This window comes from Aspergillus ibericus (assembly GCF_003184845.1).
Source record: "Aspergillus ibericus CBS 121593 unplaced genomic scaffold BO80scaffold_24, whole genome shotgun sequence".
Taxonomy (NCBI): Eukaryota; Fungi; Ascomycota; class Eurotiomycetes; order Eurotiales; family Aspergillaceae; genus Aspergillus; species Aspergillus ibericus.
In genome coordinates this window covers 292,182-314,336 of record NW_020292122.1, presented here as the reverse complement: position 1 = coordinate 314,336, position 22,155 = coordinate 292,182, and the positions used below count along the sequence as shown (strand labels likewise).

At 51.5% G+C, this 22,155-nt stretch overlaps 7 protein-coding genes across 7 annotated transcripts; 2 read left to right on the top strand and 5 right to left on the bottom strand.

The window, feature by feature from the left end:
• Positions 1–58: 58 nt before the first annotated feature.
• Positions 59–1,256, top strand: BO80DRAFT_109125 (uncharacterized protein). The gene is made up of 3 exons (XM_025713394.1): positions 59–310; positions 358–904; positions 964–1,256. The coding sequence occupies exons 1-3, from the start codon at positions 109–111 to the stop codon at positions 968–970; spliced, it is 756 nt and encodes a 251-aa protein (XP_025574488.1). The 5' UTR covers positions 59–108; the 3' UTR covers positions 971–1,256.
• Positions 1,092–2,347, bottom strand: BO80DRAFT_109110 (NAD(P)-dependent alcohol dehydrogenase). The gene is made up of 2 exons (XM_025713393.1): positions 1,951–2,347; positions 1,092–1,902 (listed from the first exon to the last, which is right to left on the bottom strand). The coding sequence occupies exons 1-2, from the start codon at positions 2,125–2,127 to the stop codon at positions 1,252–1,254; spliced, it is 828 nt and encodes a 275-aa protein (XP_025574487.1). The 5' UTR covers positions 2,128–2,347; the 3' UTR covers positions 1,092–1,251.
• A 1,239-nt stretch (positions 2,348–3,586) lies between these two features.
• Positions 3,587–4,517, bottom strand: BO80DRAFT_408934 (uncharacterized protein). The gene is made up of 2 exons (XM_025717864.1): positions 3,985–4,517; positions 3,587–3,888 (listed from the first exon to the last, which is right to left on the bottom strand). The coding sequence occupies exons 1-2, from the start codon at positions 4,484–4,486 to the stop codon at positions 3,638–3,640; spliced, it is 753 nt and encodes a 250-aa protein (XP_025574486.1). The 5' UTR covers positions 4,487–4,517; the 3' UTR covers positions 3,587–3,637.
• A 1,580-nt stretch (positions 4,518–6,097) lies between these two features.
• On the bottom strand, positions 6,098–7,516 carry BO80DRAFT_108854 (sterol desaturase family protein). The gene is made up of 4 exons (XM_025713391.1): positions 7,443–7,516; positions 7,004–7,392; positions 6,286–6,960; positions 6,098–6,238 (listed from the first exon to the last, which is right to left on the bottom strand). Exons 2-4 carry the CDS (start codon positions 7,155–7,157, stop codon positions 6,183–6,185), a joined length of 885 nt encoding a protein of 294 aa, XP_025574485.1. The 5' UTR covers positions 7,158–7,392; positions 7,443–7,516; the 3' UTR covers positions 6,098–6,182.
• BO80DRAFT_476778 (uncharacterized protein) lies at positions 7,456–10,636 on the bottom strand. The gene is made up of 7 exons (XM_025723237.1): positions 10,125–10,636; positions 9,387–10,080; positions 9,144–9,344; positions 9,009–9,098; positions 8,915–8,965; positions 8,752–8,870; positions 7,456–8,708 (listed from the first exon to the last, which is right to left on the bottom strand). The coding sequence occupies exons 1-7, from the start codon at positions 10,277–10,279 to the stop codon at positions 7,826–7,828; spliced, it is 2,193 nt and encodes a 730-aa protein (XP_025574484.1). The 5' UTR covers positions 10,280–10,636; the 3' UTR covers positions 7,456–7,825.
• Positions 10,637–10,773: 137 nt separating this feature from the next.
• On the top strand, positions 10,774–12,876 carry BO80DRAFT_357580 (putative monooxygenase; the record flags this gene model as incomplete). Its single annotated transcript, XM_025715844.1, has 6 exons — positions 10,774–11,002; positions 11,046–11,125; positions 11,173–11,453; positions 11,500–11,817; positions 11,862–12,004; positions 12,050–12,876. 6 exons carry the CDS (start codon positions 10,774–10,776, stop codon positions 12,874–12,876), a joined length of 1,878 nt encoding a protein of 625 aa, XP_025574483.1.
• A 565-nt stretch (positions 12,877–13,441) lies between these two features.
• On the bottom strand, positions 13,442–21,633 carry BO80DRAFT_465579 (polyketide synthase; the record flags this gene model as incomplete). Its single annotated transcript, XM_025722731.1, has 13 exons — positions 13,442–14,400; positions 14,460–14,937; positions 14,991–15,331; positions 15,378–15,452; positions 15,506–16,639; positions 16,718–16,743; positions 16,791–19,040; positions 19,086–19,532; positions 19,586–20,024; positions 20,080–20,192; positions 20,236–20,359; positions 20,415–20,928; positions 21,014–21,633. 13 exons carry the CDS (start codon positions 21,631–21,633, stop codon positions 13,510–13,512), a joined length of 7,452 nt encoding a protein of 2,483 aa, XP_025574482.1. The 3' UTR covers positions 13,442–13,509.
• Between the last annotated feature and the right edge of the window lie 522 nt (positions 21,634–22,155).

Below are 22,155 nucleotides of genomic sequence, written 5' to 3'. Positions count from 1 at the left end.
TAGCGTGGACTAGTCAACCCACCAACCAAGTTCCTCTTATCTGTCACCTTTTCCTCCACGGTCCCTCACCACCCCAAGCAACTGCACCTCACATCGCTCCGACAAAAAATGGCTGCCCAGAATCCTCCCTCCCAAAGTCGTCTTTCCACGCGCATCTCCCTGCGCTGGGTGCCAGAACCTGCCTTTGAAAATACCGACACGATAGTCATGTCCGTCGCGGGCTGGTACGTCGACCTTCGCGTGGACAAAGAAACGGGGGGCATCGATTGGGCTATTGCCGGTCAACGTGTTGTTGATAGCAATGACTCTAGTATGGATATCCCCATTCTTTTTGTAGCAAAAGGCTGACATCAGAAGGTCGGGTGGCATTTACCCATGAACTCGACTCTAGAAACTCCTTTGACGCGGTCGATTGTGGCACCTTTTCCTCGCTTCCTAATGGCGATGATCTTGAAGAAGGCGAGATGCCTCGTGCTGATCTCCCTGGCTGTCCGATTGCGCAGTATGAAGAGGTCTGGCGAGAGCTGGAGTTTAGGCAGGGACCGGAGGGCCATAATAAGGGTGTTTCATGGGTCCTTGAGTCCAAGGCACGGTCCTTAGATGAAGGAGAGGAGGCTGAAATCTCGAGGACCTTTATCGGAAGAGTCTGGGGCACGTATCTGGCTCTGCGCCAGGTTCAAGTGCATAGCCGTCCGAAAGGTTCATCTACCACAATCGTCAAAGAGGGGAAGGATGTGAGTGCTCGAAGAGAGGAGTGGGATGCATCTGGATGGCAGGTCAAGCACTGCATAGGTCCAGATTATCTGCCCTCCATGAATGCCATTGAAGATGGTACATGGCAAACTGGCCAGACAGTTAGTATCGCAGGAATTGAATACACAGTGCGAGCATTTGAAAGTCTAAGGTACGTCACTTCGTCTATATACAGGTAATTATTATACATGCTTACAGCTCGTTGCTCAGGACATAGCGGTATCTGGCCTTGCCAGCGTTCATGTCCACAACGGCCTGGTTAGCGTCCTTCATGGGACGCTCCTCGATCCAAGGGCGAACGTTCTTCTCGGCAGCCAGTTCGAGCATCTCGCGGATCTCGTTGGGGCCTCCGATCAGGGAACCTCCGAGCTTGAGACGCTTGGCGATCAAAGAGAAAGCGGGGATGGTAAGGGCGCCGTCCTCGGGGGCACCGACCTGGACGAAGCTACCGTCAAGGTCGAGGAGAGCGGCATAGTCGGACATGGGCATCTACAACTGTTAGCATATTGTGATGTCGCGAGACTGAGGGACACATACCTTGGAAGAGGAGACGGTCGAGACAATCAGATCGAGAGAGCGGGCGTTGTTCTTGGCCCAGTCGGCGTCCTCATCCGTGGCGATGTAGGCATCAGCGCCAAGCTTCAGGGCGTCCTCCCTCTTGTTGGCCTTGCGAGAGATACCAACAACCTTGGCAGCACCAAGGGCCTTGGCGAACATGATACCGAAGTGACCGAGACCACCAACACCGATGATACCGACACGCTTGCCGGGAGCACATCCGTAGTGCTTCAGGGGAGAGTACACGGTGATACCACCGCAAAGCATGGGGGCAGCGTGGGCGGAGGAGATTCCGTCGGGAATCTTGATGACGAAGCGAGAGGGAGAGCGGTGGTAGAGGGAGTAACCGCCATAAGACTTGCCGCCGTTCTGGTAGACACCGTTGTAGGTGCCAACCATGCCGTGGCGGCAGTACTGCTCGAGACCGGAGGCGCACTCCTCGCAGTCACCGTTGCGGCCGCGGCAAGAGTCGCTCTGAGCACCGACACCGACACGATCTCCAACCTTGATGTCACCCTCGGCCTGGGAGCCGACACGGACGGCGACACCGACAATTTCGTGACCGACACAGCAGGGGTAGATGGTGGGGCCCTACGCTTGTTAATACGGAGTACTTGATGTGTCATGAGGGAGACATACCCATCCGCTGCCGAGAGTGTGCAAGTCGGATCCGCAGATACCGCAGTGGGAGACCTTGATATCGACATCGGTTTCCTCCCAAGGCTTGGGCTCGAAGCCTTGCCAGACCATGTTGCCCTTGACGGACGAGGCGTCCAGGCCCATCCAGCCCTCGAACTTGTAATCGGAAGCAGCCATTGTGTTTATTGGTTGGTTATGGGCTGAGTACTCAGTGGTATCGTTGTTTAATGGTCTCGATGCTCCCGGGGTACTCAGGCCTTTATATACGGCATTGCTACCAGGACAACGGGATGCTTAGCAATCGAGAGCCATCGATCCACTTCGAATCATGACTGTGGAGCGTCCGAAACCATTTGAGACTCAATGAGAATTGTGGATCGACCCTGGTTTCGTGCTGTACGCCACGGCTTACAGGGATCCAGCTGCCGATGTACCTGAGGCAAACAGCTTACACTGTGTGCCTGTGGTATGATCAGGGGTTTTCTGCTGAATTTTTCAGGTCCATGGGGAAGCAAGAGCTTGGTTCGCTGGTATCATTGGATCATTTCTCGGGCGAGTTTCCATCTTTCGGATTATGACCCGTGGATGCGGTGCGCTAAGCCGCGGCTTACGACCCGCTCACGGAGTTAAGAATAAGATGCTGACAGCGGCAGCCATACATCGGTAGAGCTTCTTCATCTTAGCAATGATAGCTACGAGGATTCCTGTGAGCAGTGATGCTTGAAAACTCTCGATTCCAACCATATTTGTTATGTGCCCTTCTGAGGAATGAAGAGCGTGACAAGGGGAGTTGCGGACGGAGATATCTCCGGCTGACACGACACGGCCCGGCTTTAACCTGGCGCTTCGTGCCGATCTTTCTCCGGGGCTCGGCTTCCATTGTTCCATGAGCTTCTATCTAGCCGCCGATATCCGTAAGCCGTTCTGCAGGGTTGCCACTGCCGCTACCACGGTGCCACCACGTGTCAATAGTGGCACGTATTGATGAAGTTTAATCAAAGTTTGCAGCCACCGGCATTTTTTCTACTGGTACTCCGTACATAGCGGAGATAGGGTAATCCGAATCCCAACGTGCACAACTATGCGTGTGTTGTAAGCCGTGACGACATCAAATATAGACCCAGTTGTCAATACCCACTCCTGTTACAGGTTATCCTCAACAGGATCTCCACATCCAGGATTTCTCTTCCGCCTCACCGGGGTTTGTCCGGGGTTTACAGCAGTACTCCGTATCGTAATCATTTGCCTAGCTATGATCATATAGTTATGACGTATGTGCACCGCTACTACTGGTCTAGAGTCAACAGGATATCTGGTCAAGTCGAGCAGAATATCGCTCGTCTGGAATGAAATACCGCTTCTAGTAAATGTATGGCCTGCCCGGAACTTCAAGAACATGCTGCCATATGATCTTAAGCGACTAGTAATGGGTAGGGAGAGTGCAGTGCCAAATTCAAGAAAAGTGCATATCGATCTGTATTGCAATATCATCATTATCATGTATAATCCAACGTGCATCTATCTTCTCCCTAATCTTGTATCCCTCCTCCTTCCACCTCCATATTAAACCAACTTATCCACAATACCCTCCAACAAAACCCAACCACGACATAAGTCACATACCAACCCAACCACCCCCATAGTCCCCATAGTCCCCCCAGACCCACAACCCACCAACACCACTCCCTCACAGAGGAACAGCCTCCCTCACCAAAAAATAATGCACCGTCTCCTCCGTCCCCCCAAACCGCGCATAATCCACCGCCACCTCCTCCACCACCTTAAACCCATGGTTCAGATACACCTTCAACCCCGCCGGCTCCGACATCACATACGTCTTGAGCCCGTATTTATCCGCCACGTCGGTCCCGCTTTTCACGAGCATGCTAGCGGCCCCGAGGTGCCAGTATTTGGGGTGGGTTGTTAAATATTCCAATGCTATATGTCAAATACATCATTAGCCATTGTTGTAATTATGCCGAACGAGAAGATACAGCAGGGAGGGAGGAATGGAAAGGGGTCTGAGAAACGAACTGAGAACTTCCTCCCCCTTCACAACCCCATCCACAGAAAGGATTTTTTCCTCGGCCCGCTCTAACGGGGCACTGCGAAATTCTAATAATCCCGTGTCTTTCATCCCAGGGACACGGCCCTTCGCATCGCTAGCGGCGTCGTATGCTTCTTTGTACTTTTGTTTCTCGGACTCGCTGGGGGATGGGACTTGGCCTGAGACCCAGACGGTACCTTCGGGTTGTTGTTGGGCGAGAGAGGGCGGGAGGGTCCAGCGCGCGTAGGCTATTACTTTTTCGTTCTTTTGGTCTTTAGCATCCTTGTTTTCTGGGTCAGATGAGCTGGAGCTGGAGCTGGAGGTGGGGGTAGGGGTAGTGTCGAGGATGATAACTTCATGGCGTCGCGCATCCCGAGCTGTAGTGAGGGTATGTGGGAGTCGATTCCTCGTGGCGGAGATAATGTTCGCTGGGATGGGGTCGATGAAGAGAAAGGACCAGTGTGGGTCGGTCAGGCGCGAGAGGATCATGGTTTCGGCGAGGCTGGGGGCGTGGGTTGGGTGGGCGGGGGAGAGGTGGTATTTGATTTTGGGGGTGGGCATTTTGCTGGTGTGGGGTAAGCTGGTTTGGGGATGTGATTGTTTGGTTCAATGGAGGGATGGTTGTATGGGTTGTATAGGGGTAGAGACTGGGGAAAGTACTTCAGGATAGAGGAGAGGTTATAAGGTTAAGATTGCGTAAAGACAGGTGGTCTCTTGTTGCTTATCCTGGATTGTCGGTCAGATGCTTGGTAGTGCTTATTTTTACGAGGAGTGATAAGAGGTTAGTGGGAATGAATGGTTGGCGATGGGATGAAATGGGATGTGATGGTGATGGATGGTGTAGGGGATTTAGATGTTGTGTCGAGTATCTGTAGACTATGTTTCTTCAAATATCTGACTAGCTTGCAGATGATGGTTAGGCATAGTCCGTCGAGGCTTATCTAGTACAGTCTGATCTGGCTTTGACCAGTCAGGTTAGATTGAATCCTACCGAATGAATGGAGGTTCCCGTGGGCGAAATGCTCCAATGAGATGATAACAGCAAATATTCCGGGAAAGTCATTCTTGCTTCTACTATCCCCTAGTCCCACAGCAATCCCCCATACTCAGCCCGTAGATTCCGGATCTGCAACCGACTGATGCTCAGTCATAGTGTCCATTCGCTATAGCCAGTGGCTTCGAAGATATTCCGTAGATGAAGTCCTGTGACAATATTCCGCCTCGAATCTGCTTACTGCAACATACACCTATCATTAATCTCTGTGGATCTCTAAGCTACCCAAAGATTGATTTCTACACGTGTGAGTCAAATCCAATTTCCGAATGTGCAATGTTTCAAGACCTTACTCTTGAAGCTTGTATGGACAACGACCACCATAACCACGTGTCCACGCGCAACATCCATTGAACGAACATGGAGAACAGCATCGATCCCTCACTCCGAATGACCAACATCTACTTCTAACCCATTTTTATCAAGACATACAAACAATGCGATCTTGTCTGTCGTCCGACTCGGGAAGCAATGAAATGAATTTATAGACCTGAACTGTGTGATCAACTAGTGATTCGGAGAATGCAATTCTTCAGTAAGCAACTTTCCGTGTTCTGATCATTAGGAGGATTAGTTAATTACCGCTGAACCTCTGTATCAGGAGAAGTAGACTACGCCTTATGACTGGGACATAAGAGGGACAAGAATTATGTGGAACTGCCCGACCGAAGTAAAATTTCCCACTAAATCGCTCATGAACCGTCCGTTCCTAAGTCTCAACGCAGCAGCAATGCAAGTGAGAAGGATCCCCGCAGCCGGAGTATTCTCTTATCCCGCCAGGTCATACAGCTCAAAGGCTTGAGAATGAGTGCATCTGGGACAGCAGGTGGGAATACATGGTTTGCGAGAGTTTTATCGCGGCTGATCAAATGAATCCTCCTTCTTCTATAGGACTGACATACATCTAGGATATCTGATAAATATTCACACTGTGTCACTGTCGAGCCCTTGATTCCGTGCATGGCTGCCTATCGGTGGGAGATGATCCGTGCGTCAAAGTCATACGATCGGAAATTTACCACGTGTTTCAACAACTCGTATTAGTATCGCCAGTGGCAACATAATTATTATTAGGCATTAAGAACGTGATAAGGTGAACGAGATAAAGTATATAGATACCATCCATCACAGTTACTCCTCTTTGCGCATTTTCTTCCCCCGAGGTCCAGCAACCGTTCCCATAAGCACTACAAATGGTCAGTTTATGAAGGTTACACCGAGATAGGTCACTCACCATCCCAATGCTTGAAAGAGCTGGAATAATTTCCCCGGAAATACCGGTGGTGATCATCGTGCCAGTCAGATCCTCCCCACAGCGGGAAAATCCGTCGCAGGCTCCAGGGAAAATCGTACCCGGAATGCGCGTCGATCGCCTGGAACTGACGCAGCGCCACCCAAGCCAACACTGTCATCAGATGGACCTCGCCGGTAAAGGATGCGAGTACCAAAGGGGGTCCAATGGTGCCGAGGCCGAGAAGCATGGTTTCCCATGGACTGGCGTACTCGGCCGTCAGACCGAACGGCGCGGCGTACTGATGGTGGACCCGATGGATGGAACGATACAGCGGGCCCCAGTGGAATGCCCGATGCAGCCAATAATGGTATGTATCTTCAACAAAGAAAAAGATCGCGATCTGGATGGCGAGGGTTTTGAGGTCGGGAAACGGGAGGCCATACTTTAAACCGAAGAACTCCATCATCGGGTGAAACAGGACGATCATAGGCAATTCGACGATAAAGTGGATGGCGAGGATGTATTTGACGCAGCTCCATTGTTCCTTCGCAGACGGAGGATCTTTTTTGTCCTGAATTTTGTAGCGGTGAAACAAACCCGGCAGGGCGTCGGCGATGATCCACGGGATGCAGCGAGCGAAATAAAGGATTTCGTGGGCTAGGAAGGTGATGATGCCTGCAAAATTAGTATTTTGTATGTCTAGGAAGGAATATCGTACCAGTAGCGATAATATCGTTATCCCAGTAGGCATAATGTGTCCACCAGGCTTTTTCCAGGAAAGATAGGTTCGGGTTCTGGCTCGCCAGGGCAAAGAGTTCAGAGTATGAGGCCGTGGCCTGCGCCGCGACGGTCGAGTTGAGGTTGAAGTCCATGGCTAGGCACGTTTCGAGTGCAACTCCGGACCGCGCTTGATGGTGATAGTATTGGAGGCTCTTGGCTTACAGTATATGTACTTCTGAGTACGCGGGCGACTGTAGCCAGTGGATATCCGGATGGGCTGATCGGACACACCACCCGGATGCCGGGCAATCGACTGACCAGATCCCGGGCTAATTAATCACCCAACAATTAGATTTCCGCCACGCTGACTGGTTTCCCCGGATTCGGCTAAGCCCTGGTTAGCCATCTGAGACACGCCATTGTTCTCATTCACTAACCGGGATTTGACTAGAGGCAGCCGCCCCTATTACACGGATATGCCACAACACCGCGCCAAGCCACACGGGCTCAGGCCTAGACGATGTCGAACGATGCCGGATGTCTGTGAGCCTTAGTCTGAGATCGGGCACATCGTAGCACCTAGCAAGATCGGCAAAACACTTTCCGGTTGGGTACACTGCAAGCCTCTCGTCTGTTTGGTTACTTTCAGATACTTCATAGGTGGTTTCCTTAGGTATAGTTGACAGAAACCTGCGCTGCCAAATGCAGAAGGTACAGCGCAGGTTGCGTGAGTGCGGATGGCAGCAGCCTCCCTGTCGAGGACTCACAGCGCTAGGCCCAAAGCACTCTAATGGACGATGCCAGCAGGTTCCATGGAGTATCAAGTTGATCCCCCATTCAGCTGTGGCAGTTGGTACAAAATTGCCTCCCACATGGCAGCCAGTTGTCGCCCAAGACCCCAGGGTCCAAGGTTTCTCAACAAATCAACACATCGACTGAGGATGCTGGACTGCAGGGGCTTGGGTCGCACTGACCGAAAGTCATTCATCTCCGCGAGCAGCCTTTCACAGTCGATACCTGCATTTTTGAGTTCGGGGAAGTCGAGGGGCGCTTGATTCGCCTGATCGGATGTCGCACTAAACTGGAGATAGCAGTACCAGACCAATGTAGCTCGGTATAAGACTCGCGGCGCATGAATCGGTGGCACGTTCCCTCTAGGCAAGCTCTCTAAGCAGCGAAGGATCAACGCTGCATGAAGAGCACACCGACAGCCATCTCGTGAATCCGCCCATGTCTGCACAAAAGGCAGTTCCCTTTGTGACTCCAGGTAACCTTCCCGTCCAACTACGACTTCTAGGCGATCAAAATCTACCAAGCAGGTCAAGAATGCAGTATGCCACAAGGCCTTCAGACAGAGGATATCGGGTCCATCCGACGTATGACTCTGGAAGTTGCTATAGTGGAACTCGAGGGCAGCCCGCAATGGTGGCGATGCAGATGCCCAGTTGTCACATGTCCGGGCATCCCGAATAGATGCCGCAATCCGCTCTAGTTCAATATATTCCCTGAATTTGTTTGGCGTGCTTTTCCGGCGCGTACGGGAATCCTGCTGTCGGATAAGGCGACACCAATCTTCTACTGTTGTGGCCATCCACAGTTCATTATCGCAGATCGAGGACATCCATGACCGTCGCCGCATGAATGGCTCTGCCAGGAAAATTTCCGCGAATTCGCTGTCCAAGATAGACAGCCCCGCGACGAGCCTATGCACTGTCAGTCTGGACTGGCAGTCTTTGGCAGACTAACCTGTTTTGCTCTTCTCGTGCAACCCAAGACAACCATGCCTTTTTTGGGTCGCGTGCAATTTCCAGTTCGATCTGATCGGTCGTCTGGTGATTGCGAAGCATACTATTCCTTCTGGCCCACTGTACCTATTAGTAGTGCATAACCCATCGAAAGACCCGCTTACCGTGATTATCGTTCCGTGAAATGTCTGGACCAACAAGAGCTCTCTAGGACGCTTACTAGGTCAGATGCTGGATCGTTCTTGGTGAGATACATACTCCAGTGAGATACGCAAATATTTGGCCAATCATGGATGCCTGGGTCATTGATCGGATCTCGGCCTTTTGTTTCGTCATGTATTTCTCCCACTACCGGCATTAATAGTTTCCTTGGTCCGTACAGCAGCCACTCACCGATGCAAGTGTCGCCTTGTTGAGTGTGTCGAACATCTGGGCACCATGCGAAGCTCCCTGTTTTGACCCCAGGAAAAGACTTCCGATCGAGCAGATTGATAACAACAGCAACGAGTTCTGAGTTGATGGGCGAAAAGTCGGAGCATGCACAACAGGGAAGACTGGATTAAATCTGGCAAAATACATTTGGATGCACATGTTCTAATGCGTCAGTAGGTTACTGGATATTTGGTCCAAACTTACTAAAAAGTCTGTTGATGGCAACGGGTCCGTTGGAATCCGATATTGGACATGCTCGGTCAATTTCTGTCGGTATCGCTCATCCACATACGTCAATTCCAATCTATCGGGAGTGGCATGGCCGGTGTTGGCTTGCTCAAAGTGTGTGAACCAGTGACGGCGGACGAGGTCCTCGAATCGCTCTAGGGGCGGCAATGCATCTTCACATGTCTGTTGGGTGATACTCGCAGGGTCAATAGCTGGGGACAGCGGCTCTGGTGGGTTGGCCGATGCATGAATGGATGCATTGAGCGCGTCAAGGTCAAAATCATCAGTGACCAGCCAGGTTGGAATCTGCGCGGCAAGGTCCAGTGTCCAGCCAGAGCTGTGCTCTTGGAGGATTTTATCTACCTCATTGACCGAGGTGTCTATATGGGTCAGATTATCCGAAATTGGAGACCTCGCACGTGCCTTGTCGGTCATCAATAGAAGGGCGTTGGTCTCGTATGGGGACAGTTCCAGCCTTGGTACATCTGGCCGATCACTTGATGCACCAGATGGCGTATTCAATGTCACGGGTGTCTGCAGTAAATTCGAAGCAATGATACCATGCAAATCGGACCCTGTGCAGTCAATGCTTTGAGCTACAGAGCGTGTGAGCATTGGCTGCTTCATATGACTTTCCCCATGATTACGCGCATGTCGTAGGAGGGAATCACTGGAGAATCAGTCAAGATCAAAATCTAGGGCGCGAGAACTCACTAGCGACTGAATGCTTTGCCACATGCGGAACAGGTAAATGGCTTTTCCTTTGTGTGAGTTCTGATATGTCGAGAAAGGTGATCCTCTTTAGCAAACGACTGAGAGCACCAGGGACAACGTCGTTCCTTTGTGCTGCGATCTCGAGTCGGTGGCATCAGGTTGACAGATCAGCTTTGGATCCGAAGTATCCCGATGCTCGGCGATATTGGCACGGTGTAGGAATGGATACAGTGCGATCCTGCGTGGACACGTTGAGCTGATCGATAGACTGATAGAGATGATTGTTGAGCTGGTTGTTGGTCCCGCCGGTGCCTGGGGTCCCGCGAAGGTGGTCCCGCCGTCCCACCGGCTTCCCCTCTTTTCCTCATCTTCATCTTCCGTTAGATCTAACGACCCTGGACAGGGCAATAGAGAGCATTCGGGCGCTAGATACAGTTTTAGTTTCCTACCATGTTCAAATGCTGCCCTTCGTCCAATCCCGCAGTTTATCGCGCAGCCTACCGCGCAGCTGATGCAAGGGCCTCGTTGGGGTCCCGCCAGTGTCCCACCAGATGGCTTCCTCACTACTCAACGGCCACGCGGCGTTATTTAGCCACGATGGACGCATTTTTCACCCCATCCTAGCTTCAAGGTAAAGCCAGGTCTCAAAATGAGCGTCGACGGGCATTGGGAAACAACAGACGTCGTTATCTGCGGATGCGGCCCGACCGGCGCCCTCTTGTCCGCTTACCTCGGTCGCATGGGCGTTCACAACATTGTCCTGGAGAGAGAACCAGAGATAACGACCGATCCGCGGGGCATTGCTTTGGATGACGATGGAATTCGTTTCTTACAAGGCCTGGGGCTCTATGACTCCGTCTATACCAAAATCGGCACCAGTGAGTTACCTACTTTCGCACTGGGCTGGGACTGACAGCTCAGGCATGGGGAGATTCAATTTCGTCGGCGGGACTACTTGCGATTTACACACAAAACCAATTCTGGAAATGGACTACAACACGGTGGGATTTATCTGTCTACTCTTGTTGTTCGCCAATTGACGGACCAGACCACCGGTGCCACAGGCCATGTCGGCTTCATCGGTCACAAACAACCCGTCCTCGAGAGCCAGATCAGGAGCGCCATGTCTCCTTCCTTCTGCTCTCTGAGATGTAACTCGACCGTCACCCAGCTCGAAGAAGACGAAGAGTGGACGTATTGCACGTATTGCGACGCAGACGGAGAGCACAAGATTCGGGCGCTATTCTTTGTTGGCGCAGACGGAAAGACTGGTTATACGCGAAAGCAATATCTGGAACCGCGGGGAGTCATGTTGGAGAAATTCCATGAGTAAGTATAGCAACTCTCAGATTATTGTGTGGCTAATACCGAGTAGGGCCTTCTACGAAGACACTTGGGTAGCATTGAACTGGAGGATCACCATTCCAACCCCACGGTCGCATCCCAGCTTTCCTTTGTGGAAAGAAGGATACTCCCCTGAGCAAGTGTACGACTTATTTTTTCCTCCGGAATTCCGCTTTCTCTGCAACCCGTACAGGCCAGCAGTCTGCGGGCGCTTTGGCCTGCCAACCGATCGGCTGTGGAGGTTCGAGTATCTTATTCAGAAAGACGAAGATGGACACGCAATGGCCAAGCCTGAGGCAATGCGAAGCATCGTATATCCTTATCTCACACACAGGGGAAGTCGATACAAGTGAGTTTATCCCTCCTTTGCCTTGTGCATAGCTGACCTCACAGCCTTGTCGAGGATGTGCAGTTTCCTGAAGATTGCATCGAAGTGCTCCGTTGTCGCCCCTTCTCATTCTCGTCGCGCATATGTAACATATGGGTAAAGGGTCGAGTAATCTTATGCGGCGATGCAGCACACGTTTTTCCTCCCTGTAAGTTATCCTTTGCATGTCTCCCACATGTGCTTACCAAAACAGTCGGAGGCCAAGGGATAGCCTCGGGTTTTCGGGACGCGATCTCCCTATCCTGGCGTCTAGCCATGCTCTGCCGCTATCAACCGAGGAAGGAAAATCACCATGATGTTTTGAAAGCGTGGTATAAAGAGCGCAAGCAACAGCTCGCGCTATCCTTGGCGACAACCGTTGAAAACGGGCGCATGGTGTGCGAAACACATCCGCTCAAGATATTCATTCGCGACTGGTACATCTGGCTCATCCAGCTCATTCCCAGCTGGAGACGACAACTACAACACGGTCGTCGCAAAGACGCAATCGTCCGATACAAACATTCCGATGGAATGCCCTTCATCCCGGACCTAAACGGCGGTCTCTATCTCCCCCAGGTATACTGTCGTACAATGAAAGGTGAAATCCTCTTCACAGACGACGCCATCTACAGTCCAGACAGCAAGTCCCTGTTCCGCTTATTCGTCTACCTGCAAGACACCTCCGACCTCTCCTCCATCAACGACACCCTCCAAGACATCGAATCCTGGTCGCGCGGCGAATTCAATCCCATCCATATCCCCATCATCGTAGAGAACATCACCACTGATCTATCAAAGCCATCGAACATATTCCAAATCGCCACCGCAGAGGAATTCTCAACCTCACCCCATTGCAACAACCGTCCCAAACCACTAGACCACGATCCTCTTCTCCTGAGAAACAACATCCAGGGAAAGTACGTGATTGTCCGCATGGACAGATTCATCTACGCATCTTGTACGGATGAAAAAGAGCTGAGACGGGCTGTCAAATCTATGTTGGGCTATCTGGATGGGGAGATCAGGGAAAGTCGTTAATTGTGATGAAAATATATCTTTCCTGCGGAACAGCAATGTCGTCCTCTTCGTTTACAAGTCCAGTACAATTTGTTGATCATGAAGATTCTTAGATTACTCTCAAGTCATATATCTGACTCCCAAGGACGATGAAATAGTAGTTACGAGCCAAATGGTATCATGATTTTGGTGCAAGCAGACTCTCAGTGTAGATACTAAACAGCCCGAGGCAAGACACGCGCCAAGTCCGCGACCGTAGAAACACGTAGAATGAAGACCGCAGAGTACTAGTACCCATCGCATACTCCAGACATAGATCGACAATCTACATGACTAACCTGGATATATATCCCAGCTTCTATTGCATCCTCTTATGACATATTTCCGAACTCAAAAGACAAAAACCCTGCATTCATTGAAGCAATCTCATTCTAACTACCGAAATCGACTAGACGGAGTGATTCAAGGAGTGAAATAAAGCAAACGAAGCAAACATAGCAAACACAGCAAAACATCAGGCCACAACAATCAGCGCCAAATCAGACCCACCAACGCAAACTGTCCGTGTCTCCACGCACTCCACCGTGGACGATCACACCACCAGTTCACCACCTCCTATCTTCCTAATTCCGACTTCCTATAGCAATTCTATACCTAACTTGCATTCGCAGCCGCAGTCGCAGTCTCCGGCGCCCCAATCCCATACTTCGCCCTCAACCCCTTCATGGCCAACCCCGCAACACCCGCAACCGTCTTCGCCTGCGCAATCTCCAACACGGAGGTCTCCAAATCCAAACTCCGACGAATCCAATATTTCACCTCCAACCCCATGAGCGAATCAATTGGGAAACTGGCGATCTGTTTCTCGTCCAGGCCCGCCTGAGCCGAAAAGTTACCTACGCGTTTCCCGAGTTCCCGGATGATAGTGCTTTCACATTTCGGGTCGTTGAGGAAGGAGGGGTCATTGGCGATGGATTCGAATAATCGCAGGAGGACGTCATCTTCTTGGTTGTGTTCGGGGCCTTTGGTGGGACGCATGAGGGAGGGGATGTTGAAGCGGACGTCTTGGTCGAAGTGGGTTTTTGTGGTGGAGAGTTCGTCGGGGTTTAGGAAGGAGGTTACGCCGACCATGATGTCGAGGGGGTGGGGGGCTTGAGTGGAGCTAGAGATGGTATGGGGCAGGGCGAGGCGGAAAGAGTCGATTACGTCTTTTTCTGAGAGGGAGAAGCGCGATTGCGCGTGGAAGAGCTCCAGGAGTCGTGTGTTGCGGCTGAAATTGCCGACTTCTTCGACGGCGCCAAGTGTGACCCGTGAGGCTGGGAGGCCTTGGGTCCGGCGGTAGGTCACGAAGGAGTCAACGAAGGTGTTGGCGGCGCCGTAGCTGGATTGGCCGGGGTTGCCGGACGTGCCGACGACGGAGCTGAACAGGACGAAGAAGTCGAGCTGCTTCTCGGAACAGGCATTGTGTAGGTTCCATGCGCCGCGGACTTTTGAGCCTAGGGGGGCGAGCCATTGGGTGTAGGACATGTTGGCGAAGAATTCGTCCTGTGGGAGAGGGTAGGTTAAATAGCTTTCTCGGATTGTTTAAAGGTAAGTTTTCTTACCTGTAGTACTAAGGAGAGGTTGACGACGCCGGCCAGCTCATGCTCGCTGGCGGAGACCGCTTGCTCGACACTACTTGGGTCTTCAACACTGCCATGGACTACCGTAACGGTACAGCCCTGGCTTTCGAGCTCCTTGATGTAATTTTGGTCGGAGTCGGATTGACCTGCCGAGCGTGACATGATCACCAAGTGTCGGGTGCCCTGAGTGACCATCCACGTTGCTAGCAAGCGACCAATACCGCCGAATCCACCTACTAACAGGTACGACCTGGTAGGTGAGAAGACGTATTTTCTTTCAATCGGCTTGTTTTTGAGACTGTGAGGATCTTCCGGCATCTTGACTACTATCTTACCGATGTGCCTACCGGTCTGCATGTGGCGGAAGGCAGCTGCAATGTCGCTGGCCTCGAACATGCGTGGAAACAAACGCGCCTGTAGTCGCCCATCTTGACAGTAGATGAACATCTCATTGATGGAACTGCAGGGCATTAGTATGGGATCCATTTGAGTCGACCGCGAAGTGTAACCTACCCCCGAACAAGCTCCGGGCAGTCCTCGAGCATCTCGCTCAAGTCAACACCGAAGAAGGAGCGATTATTTGCAAAGTGCACCATTTCAAGTTTCCCATGCTCCAGCATGTCGCGTTTGCCGATTTCTATCATCTTGCCCATGGGAGCAACGCAGTCCCAAGACGCGTGCAAGAGCTCGCCCGCTAGCGAATTCAGGACAAGATCTACACCACGTCCGTCTGTCGCATCGAGGACGCCGCCGCGGAACGAGACGCTGCGAGAGTCAAATATTCGCTCCCGTGGGATATTGAATGTCTGTATGAGGAAGCGGATCTTCTCTTCGCTGCTAACAGTAGCGTAAACCTGCGTATAGGTTAGCATCAGCTGTTGCGCGGTTAGAGAGAATTACCTCTGCACCAACCATGCGGCAGATGTCGATCGCCGCCAGACCAACACCACCGCAGGCTGCATGGATAAGAACGGACTAGAAGAGACATCAGTAGACACCACTATGCGAAGCACTGATAGTGATCTTACCTGTCCTTTTTTCAGGTTCCCTAAAGTTAATAAAGAGTAGATGGCCGTTGCGTAAACACAGGGCATCGCGGATGCCTGTTCGAGGGAGATTCCATCTGGGATACGCATGCAATTCAGGTCCCTCGTAACCAACCGTGTCTTGAATGTGCCCTGCTGAATGATGATAACTGCCTCTCCCTCGTGCAGGTCACCCACTGCGGAACCCACTCGTCGGACAACACCGCTGCCTTCTATACCTAGAGGAAGATGGTTTCCCAAGAGTCCCAAGGCGAACATGAGATCCTTGAAGTTCAAGCTCAGATACTTCATGTCAACCTCGACTTCATTCGGCTGAAGGGTCTTTTGTTCTTCCTCTTCTACCCATTGGAGCGTGTCTAGAACACCGCGCGTTTCAGGATGGAGGCGAAGTGGTCCATCGTTACCCGAAACCCCGAGTTGCTCCTCCATTGTTAGGCGACTACATCGCGAGGTATATACCTGACCATCTTCGATGGAGTATTCAAAGTCCTTTCCAGATGGATTGGCCTTCTCATCAAGGCAGTCTCTGCACACGCGCATTAGGACGTCTGCAGTGGTGTCGTTGAACTCGTCCACCTCAACGGTCCTGAAATCGATGCCAGTCTCCGCCCGGATGGTACGGCTGAAGCCGTGTATGAGTCCATATCGAGGGTCCTGGCAGCTCTTTTGGGAGAGCCGCGTAATCCAGAGTGTCTGTCGTCCAATGGATAAATAATTCCGGAGTTGGGAAAATGGCACTTCGGGCAAGTCATAAAGGAACGGCCCATCGAGATCGAGGAGCGAAATGACGAAGCTCTCCTTAGGACATTCCCCGAGCATACACCACTGGATAGTGTAGCCTTGGTCGCAAAGTTTCTTCTCTATCACGCCCGCCCAGGGATGCTGTTGAGTCTCCCGTGTCCCGAGAAGGCTAACGACAGGCACGGGTGGCTTCGTTGGGACGCTTCTTGCTATCATGGTGGCGGACATCTGGAATGGGAAATCTTCATCATAAGCAACATCTTCTATTTCTGTGAAACCGGCCTTGACGAGTTCGTCGTTCCATCTCTCCACTGTGACATATGGCCGACCGAGACGCTGGTCAGCCTCCCCAAGCCACCATCCGGGTAGTGTACCCTGTACAACAGTTAGTTTACTCTGAAGGTACAATACCTCAAACCAATATTGTGCTTAATCATGCCAAGAACAACATACCATCACCCAATCTACATACGGAACCGCTGGCCTAACCGTCAGCAGTCATCTTCAAGGGGGGTAGTTGACATACCAGCCGAAAGCTCATGAAGCATGAGCCAGCCACCCGGCCTCAGCAGCGTCTTCACATTAGACAACGTTTTGTTCAGACTCGGTGTGGCATGTATAACATTGGATGCAATAACCAGGTCAAAGCTGCTGACATCAAACCCCTGGTCTGCAGGCGGGAGTGATATATCGAGAACCGCATACTCGAGCTGACTGCCATGTTGCTCCTGTAGCGGTATCAGGAATCCAGGCGTAATATCCGTGACTACATAGCGAGAGAAGGATCGGTCGCCTCTGTAATCAACAAGAGCTCTCAATGCGCCTGCAGTAGCAGAGCCTGTGCCAGCACCGATTTCCAGGATCCGCAGCTGAGGACTGGAATGACCAAGAAGCTCAAAAAACCGGTGCCAATCAACGATATCGACGGCATAGGCATAGAGGTCTTTCCAGGAGTCCCGCGATGTAAGCAGCTGAGCAGCGGATGATTTCCCCGTCATCAGGGAGTCCATCTCTGATGCCAGGCAGGATCTGGCATCCGCGAAAAAGCCCGAGAGTCGGACATCGGCAACCTTGTCAAGAAGTGTATTCCAAAGGTCCAGTCGCTCACCGGAACTAATCTGCGCCCATTGTCGTGCTTCTCCAATGCCATGATAGTCTGTTGTTCTTATTTGCAGCGCTTCGGACTTAATCCATTGCTGATACTTAACCATATGAGGCACCGTGGGGGTGAGGTCACGCACCAGGATATCGTAATCTAGGATTGCCAAAACAGCAAGTCTGGCCGTTACTTCTAGCCCCGTATCTACAGCAGCCCTTTTGACAGAGCCTTTTGCAGGGTTGAGACGGATATCCGGCTGGCACTTCATGTACGAGCACAGAAAAGGCTCTTGACGCACCTTTCCATCATTTTCCAGGGCAAAGAAACGGGCGTCGCGCATCGACAACGCGATTGTCCCATCACTTCGAATGAGACGTGCATCTCCACCCAAGACATCGGTAATAGCCTTGGAGACAGTAGGACCGACGCCGAGTGACATAGTTTCGCTACTGTGGGTTATGTATACCTCTCCAATATATGAGGGGACGCCCACAACGCCCATTCCCGGTGTGAGGCCACGACATGCCGCCACACAGTGTAATTGTAAGCACTGGTCAATCACAGTGGGATGAATCAGATAACGTCCACCATGTAGCTGCAGGTCATCTTGCACTGTCGCTGCAGCTTCATAAGTCGAAGGACTGGCGGTGATATCTTTCAGGCCTTGGAAGTTCTTCCCATATTTCAACCCCGCCTTCTTTAGCTGCCGATATAGATACGATGAAGAGACGGCTCTAGGGTACACCGGGATCCCTGGGGGTTGCAGCAGGGTGGAGGGGGTGCCGGACTTGACTTGCCCAGCGCAGTGCTTTTTCCACGAGGTACCGTCATACGAATACACCGTGAAGTCGTACCATGATGATTCCACCAGGTCATTAACTGCCACCGGTCGTATGCTAGTCAGAAGCTCATATTCTAGACTGGGTTCCACAATCAAAGCTGTCCGAATCAAGAGATTCCGTAATGTGATACTATCAGATGCCGTGACTTGACGGGCCGCCTCCGTTACCATGGCAATATATCCAGCGCAAGGAAAGACGATCTGGCCAGCAACGCTGTGGTCCCAGATCCATGGAGCCTCATCAAGGCGAAAGACGTTTCTCCAACATGGCTCCATGTCGCTCGACTCCAGTGTACGAGAACCGAGCAGTTCATGGTGTGGGAACTTGCGCAAACGCCATTGCCGTGGGGGTCGCGTTTCGGACCAGCCTAAGTTTTCGTATTGCCAGGGGTAGGGTAATAGATCATTCAAGCAGGATCCAGTTCCATTGACCGCTGTAAAGCGAACCGGGGCACCATGTAGATATGCCTGACCCACTGCATCGAGGAATGTAGAAGTAGAGTCATCTCCTCTCACCACGGTCGGACAATACGAATGCAACTTCTCTATATCCTTGGATATCTGGCGGATAGGCCCTGAAAGAGCCGAGTGCGGCCCAATCTCTAGGACGAGTGGCTGCGGTGTGTCAGCCGCCGACTTTAAGGCTGCGCCCATGGCAGCCGTGAATTGGACTGGTGATTCGAGGTTTGCCCTCCAATATCCTGCATCCAGCTGGCTTGGAGTATGTATCACCTGGCCTGTCATGGTCGAGAACATCCGGGCTAGCATGTTTGGCCTGCAGGTAATATGGGGGCGAATCAATTCTTCATAATGGGCGGCTGCAAACATCATATGGCCTAGCAATATCAGTACTGCTCCGAGGATAGACGACTGTCACTCACTAGAATGATAGGCCACTTGAACAGGTAGCTTCTTCATCAGAGTATCTGGTACATCGGCACGTATTCTAGCTGCCACTTCATCCAGAGAATCGCTATCTCCTGATAGCGTCACACTCTCGGGACTATTGTAGCATGCTACGACAACGCCCCCTGTGATGTATGATCGGACCTGTTTTGGACTCAAGCCCACTGCTAGCATCGCCCCTTTGCCTTCACACTGGGATGATACCTGGCCACGATAATATGCTAGAATAATGGCGGTCTCCATGGAGATGGCACCCGACGCATATGCAGCAGCAATCTCTCCACTCGAGTGACCTATCACCTTAGAGGGGCTGATATTATATGAGGCGAGAATGTTGATGATAGCCAGTTGGATAGCGGTGCATAGCGGCTGGGAGCACTCGGCACGGTCCATTGTATTTTGGTTGCCCTCCATCAAGGTATCTAGTGTCTGTTAATGAGAGCTATTCATAGACAGGTGTAACGTGAATGAATACCATGTAAACTCCACTTTGGCGGCATCGGGAGACCTCGAAGTGTCTCATCCATTGCCTGCACGTCTCTGTAAAATTGGGGGTAGCGTTCGATGAGACCCTTGGCCATCCCAGGCCATTGAGCACCTTGACCTGTGAAAGCGAATATCAACTCTGACCTCTGCGACTCGGGTAAAAATGTTCTTTGGAAGCCTTCTAAAATCCCCGTTTTGCCGTCTGTAATCATAAATGCACGGTGAGCCAGATGATCCCTGCGAGACCCAAGCGTGTAAGCAACATCATTGAAGGATTCAGGGTGTTGGTCGAGATATGACTGAAGCTGTTGAATCTTTTGATCAAGTCCATTTCCGCTCCATGCAGAAACGACCAAGAGTTGGTTTGAACTTCCATCGTGCGACGATATTGGCATCGGGGCACGCCGTTTGAAGGCGTCTAAAATGACCTGACCGTACATTAGAATACATCCAATGCGCAATCTCAGAGCTCGGTGGGCTTACATGCGCATTTGCTCCACCTATTCCAAAGCTGTTAACGCTAACGCGAGCCTCCCTGTCTTCTGGCCATGGTAAAGTGTCTATTGGAACTTCTAACTTGCCCTCCTTGAATGGAACTACATTGATTAGCGGTAGACACAACCTTTCGAATCAACTTACTCTCTGGATTCGGTCTTTCAAAGTATATATTAGGAGGAATCTTTCTATTCTCTAAGGAAAGGACGGCCTTGATGACGCTGGTCAAGCCAGAAGCACCTTCCATGTGGCCAACGTTTGGTTTCACCTTTCCGGGTAAAGTCAGTCAAAGCTATGGGCGATTGAGCCTGTGTGCGACTTACCGCACCAATTAATATCCCCTTCTCTCCAAAGATTCTCGCGACCGCCTCGGTTTCGGTAACATCGCCCATTGTTGTTCCAGTTCCATGGCATTCAAACAGGGCCGTTTGGCAGGGATCACTGATTCCCGCCCGACTATATGCTCTACGGATCAGTATCTCTTGGCTCTGTCGATCTGGCGTGGAGATGTTTGGAGTTTTCCCGTCACTGTTTGTTGCAGTTGAACGTATGATTGCCCTGATTGGATCACCGTCTCGAATGGCAGCGTCTAGCGGTTTAATATAGATGGCATTCACGCCCTCTCCACGTCCGTATCCATCGGCTGAAGCATCGAAAGTTTTGCATCGACCGTCAGGGGCTAACACCAAGCTATCTGACATGGTGATTGACATTGTAGGGGAGAATATAATGCTACTACCGCCGACAATGGCTGATGAACAGTCGCCTGAGTGGATGGCCTGACAGGCTTCATGTAGTGCGACCAGGGAGGACGAGCATGCCGTTTTGTAGGTGATGCTAGGTATAAAATGGTCAGATCACGGCATCAGATAGGTGAGAAGAAAAGTCATCAGCAAGACTGAAAGGAGGCCCTCGAACGCACCTCGGGCCCTTTAGATCGAATTCAAATGAGATCCGGTTGGCAAGCGCAAAATCACCAGTACCCATTGCTCTAAAACGGTCTATAGCCTGAAAGTCTTTGCTGGTGACTTCCAGCCAATCCTCACCGAAGGTCCCTACAAAGCAGCCGATATCGTGACCCCTCCAGTCCGACTGGCCAGCATTCTCCATACATTCCCAGACAACCTCGAGGAGAATCCTTTGTTGGGGATCCAATAGGCCAGCTTCATGGGGTCTTCCAACAAATCCTGGATCAACTTTGCCTAGGTACTCTTCCTGGAGGAAATACCCATGCTTCGTCTTTACCACATGGGGCCTGGAGGGATGATAGAATGAGTCTCCGTGGTACCTGCCCGGAGGAATCTCACCCACAGCGCTTTTTTTCTCCACCAGCAACGACCAGAAGTCCTCTGCAGTTCGGATGTTACCAGGAAACCTCATTCCCATGCCCACGATGGCGATAGCAGGTGGTCGACCGTCTTGTTGTCCATTGTTGTTACCCCATGGCGCGCTGGTTGGCTGCCCCCGGTGAGGTTCCTCCCCAACATTCTCGATGTGGATCGCGGCCTCCACCACGTGCTCGCTTCCATTGTCAATGGCCATGTGACCGGTCTCCGCTCACGCCTTAGGCAGCCAAGGCAGTGAGAACTGCTGAGAAGGGACACACACTTTCCGAAGTGCCGGTATTCTCCCAATGTGCACTGAAGGTAATATAGTATGCTGGTACCGCTGTTGCGCACAAGGAACAGAAATCTCCGGGCGTGCTAATTTCCCGGGCAGAAAGTCGCCGTTTATAAAGCAGGTTATAAGAGGGATCCAGCGTCTTGCATAAGGTTGCAATCGTGTCAAGCGCATGCCTGGCCATTGGTGGGAGTTCATCCCATTCTACAGGAGATCCGCATGGGAGTCATACAATAATTCGACGAGCGGACGCGATATGGATTTCTTCCTATGAATGTGCAACAGTAGCTTGTCCCATGACAGGAATCAGAAATACTCGTAACATCGCTACATGCGAGAGCTCTGGCACAACCCTGCAAGATACTCCAGGGGACTCGGCTGTCATACTGCTGTTTCTTGCTTGCCAGCTTGCGAGACACGGGCCTGGGTATATATACTCCGAAT

Excerpts from the sequence above, each read along its gene's own strand:
- BO80DRAFT_109125 (XM_025713394.1), top strand. The coding sequence starts at position 109 with ATGGCTGCCCAGAATCCTCCCTCCCAAAGTCGTCTTTCCACGCGCATC. Across the intron at positions 311-357 it reads TGTTGATAGCAATGACTCTA|GTCGGGTGGCATTTACCCAT; the intron begins GTATGGATATCC and ends TGACATCAGAAG.
- BO80DRAFT_109110 (XM_025713393.1), bottom strand. The coding sequence starts at position 2,127 with ATGGCTGCTTCCGATTACAAGTTCGAGGGCTGGATGGGCCTGGACGCC. Across the intron at positions 1,903-1,950 it reads ACACTCTCGGCAGCGGATGG|GGCCCCACCATCTACCCCTG; the intron begins GTATGTCTCCCT and ends TAACAAGCGTAG.
- BO80DRAFT_408934 (XM_025717864.1), bottom strand. The coding sequence starts at position 4,486 with ATGATCCTCTCGCGCCTGACCGACCCACACTGGTCCTTTCTCTTCATC. Across the intron at positions 3,889-3,984 it reads GAAGGGGGAGGAAGTTCTCA|CATTGGAATATTTAACAACC; the intron begins GTTCGTTTCTCA and ends TTTGACATATAG.
- BO80DRAFT_108854 (XM_025713391.1), bottom strand. The coding sequence starts at position 7,157 with ATGGACTTCAACCTCAACTCGACCGTCGCGGCGCAGGCCACGGCCTCA. Across the intron at positions 6,961-7,003 it reads TAACGATATTATCGCTACTG|GCATCATCACCTTCCTAGCC; the intron begins GTACGATATTCC and ends CTAATTTTGCAG. Across the intron at positions 6,239-6,285 it reads CTCTTTCAAGCATTGGGATG|TGCTTATGGGAACGGTTGCT; the intron begins GTGAGTGACCTA and ends GACCATTTGTAG.
- BO80DRAFT_476778 (XM_025723237.1), bottom strand. The coding sequence starts at position 10,279 with ATGCCACCGACTCGAGATCGCAGCACAAAGGAACGACGTTGTCCCTGG. Across the intron at positions 10,081-10,124 it reads GGCAAAGCATTCAGTCGCTA|TGATTCCCTCCTACGACATG; the intron begins GTGAGTTCTCGC and ends CTGATTCTCCAG. Across the intron at positions 8,966-9,008 it reads TATTTGCGTATCTCACTGGA|CGTCCTAGAGAGCTCTTGTT; the intron begins GTATGTATCTCA and ends TGACCTAGTAAG.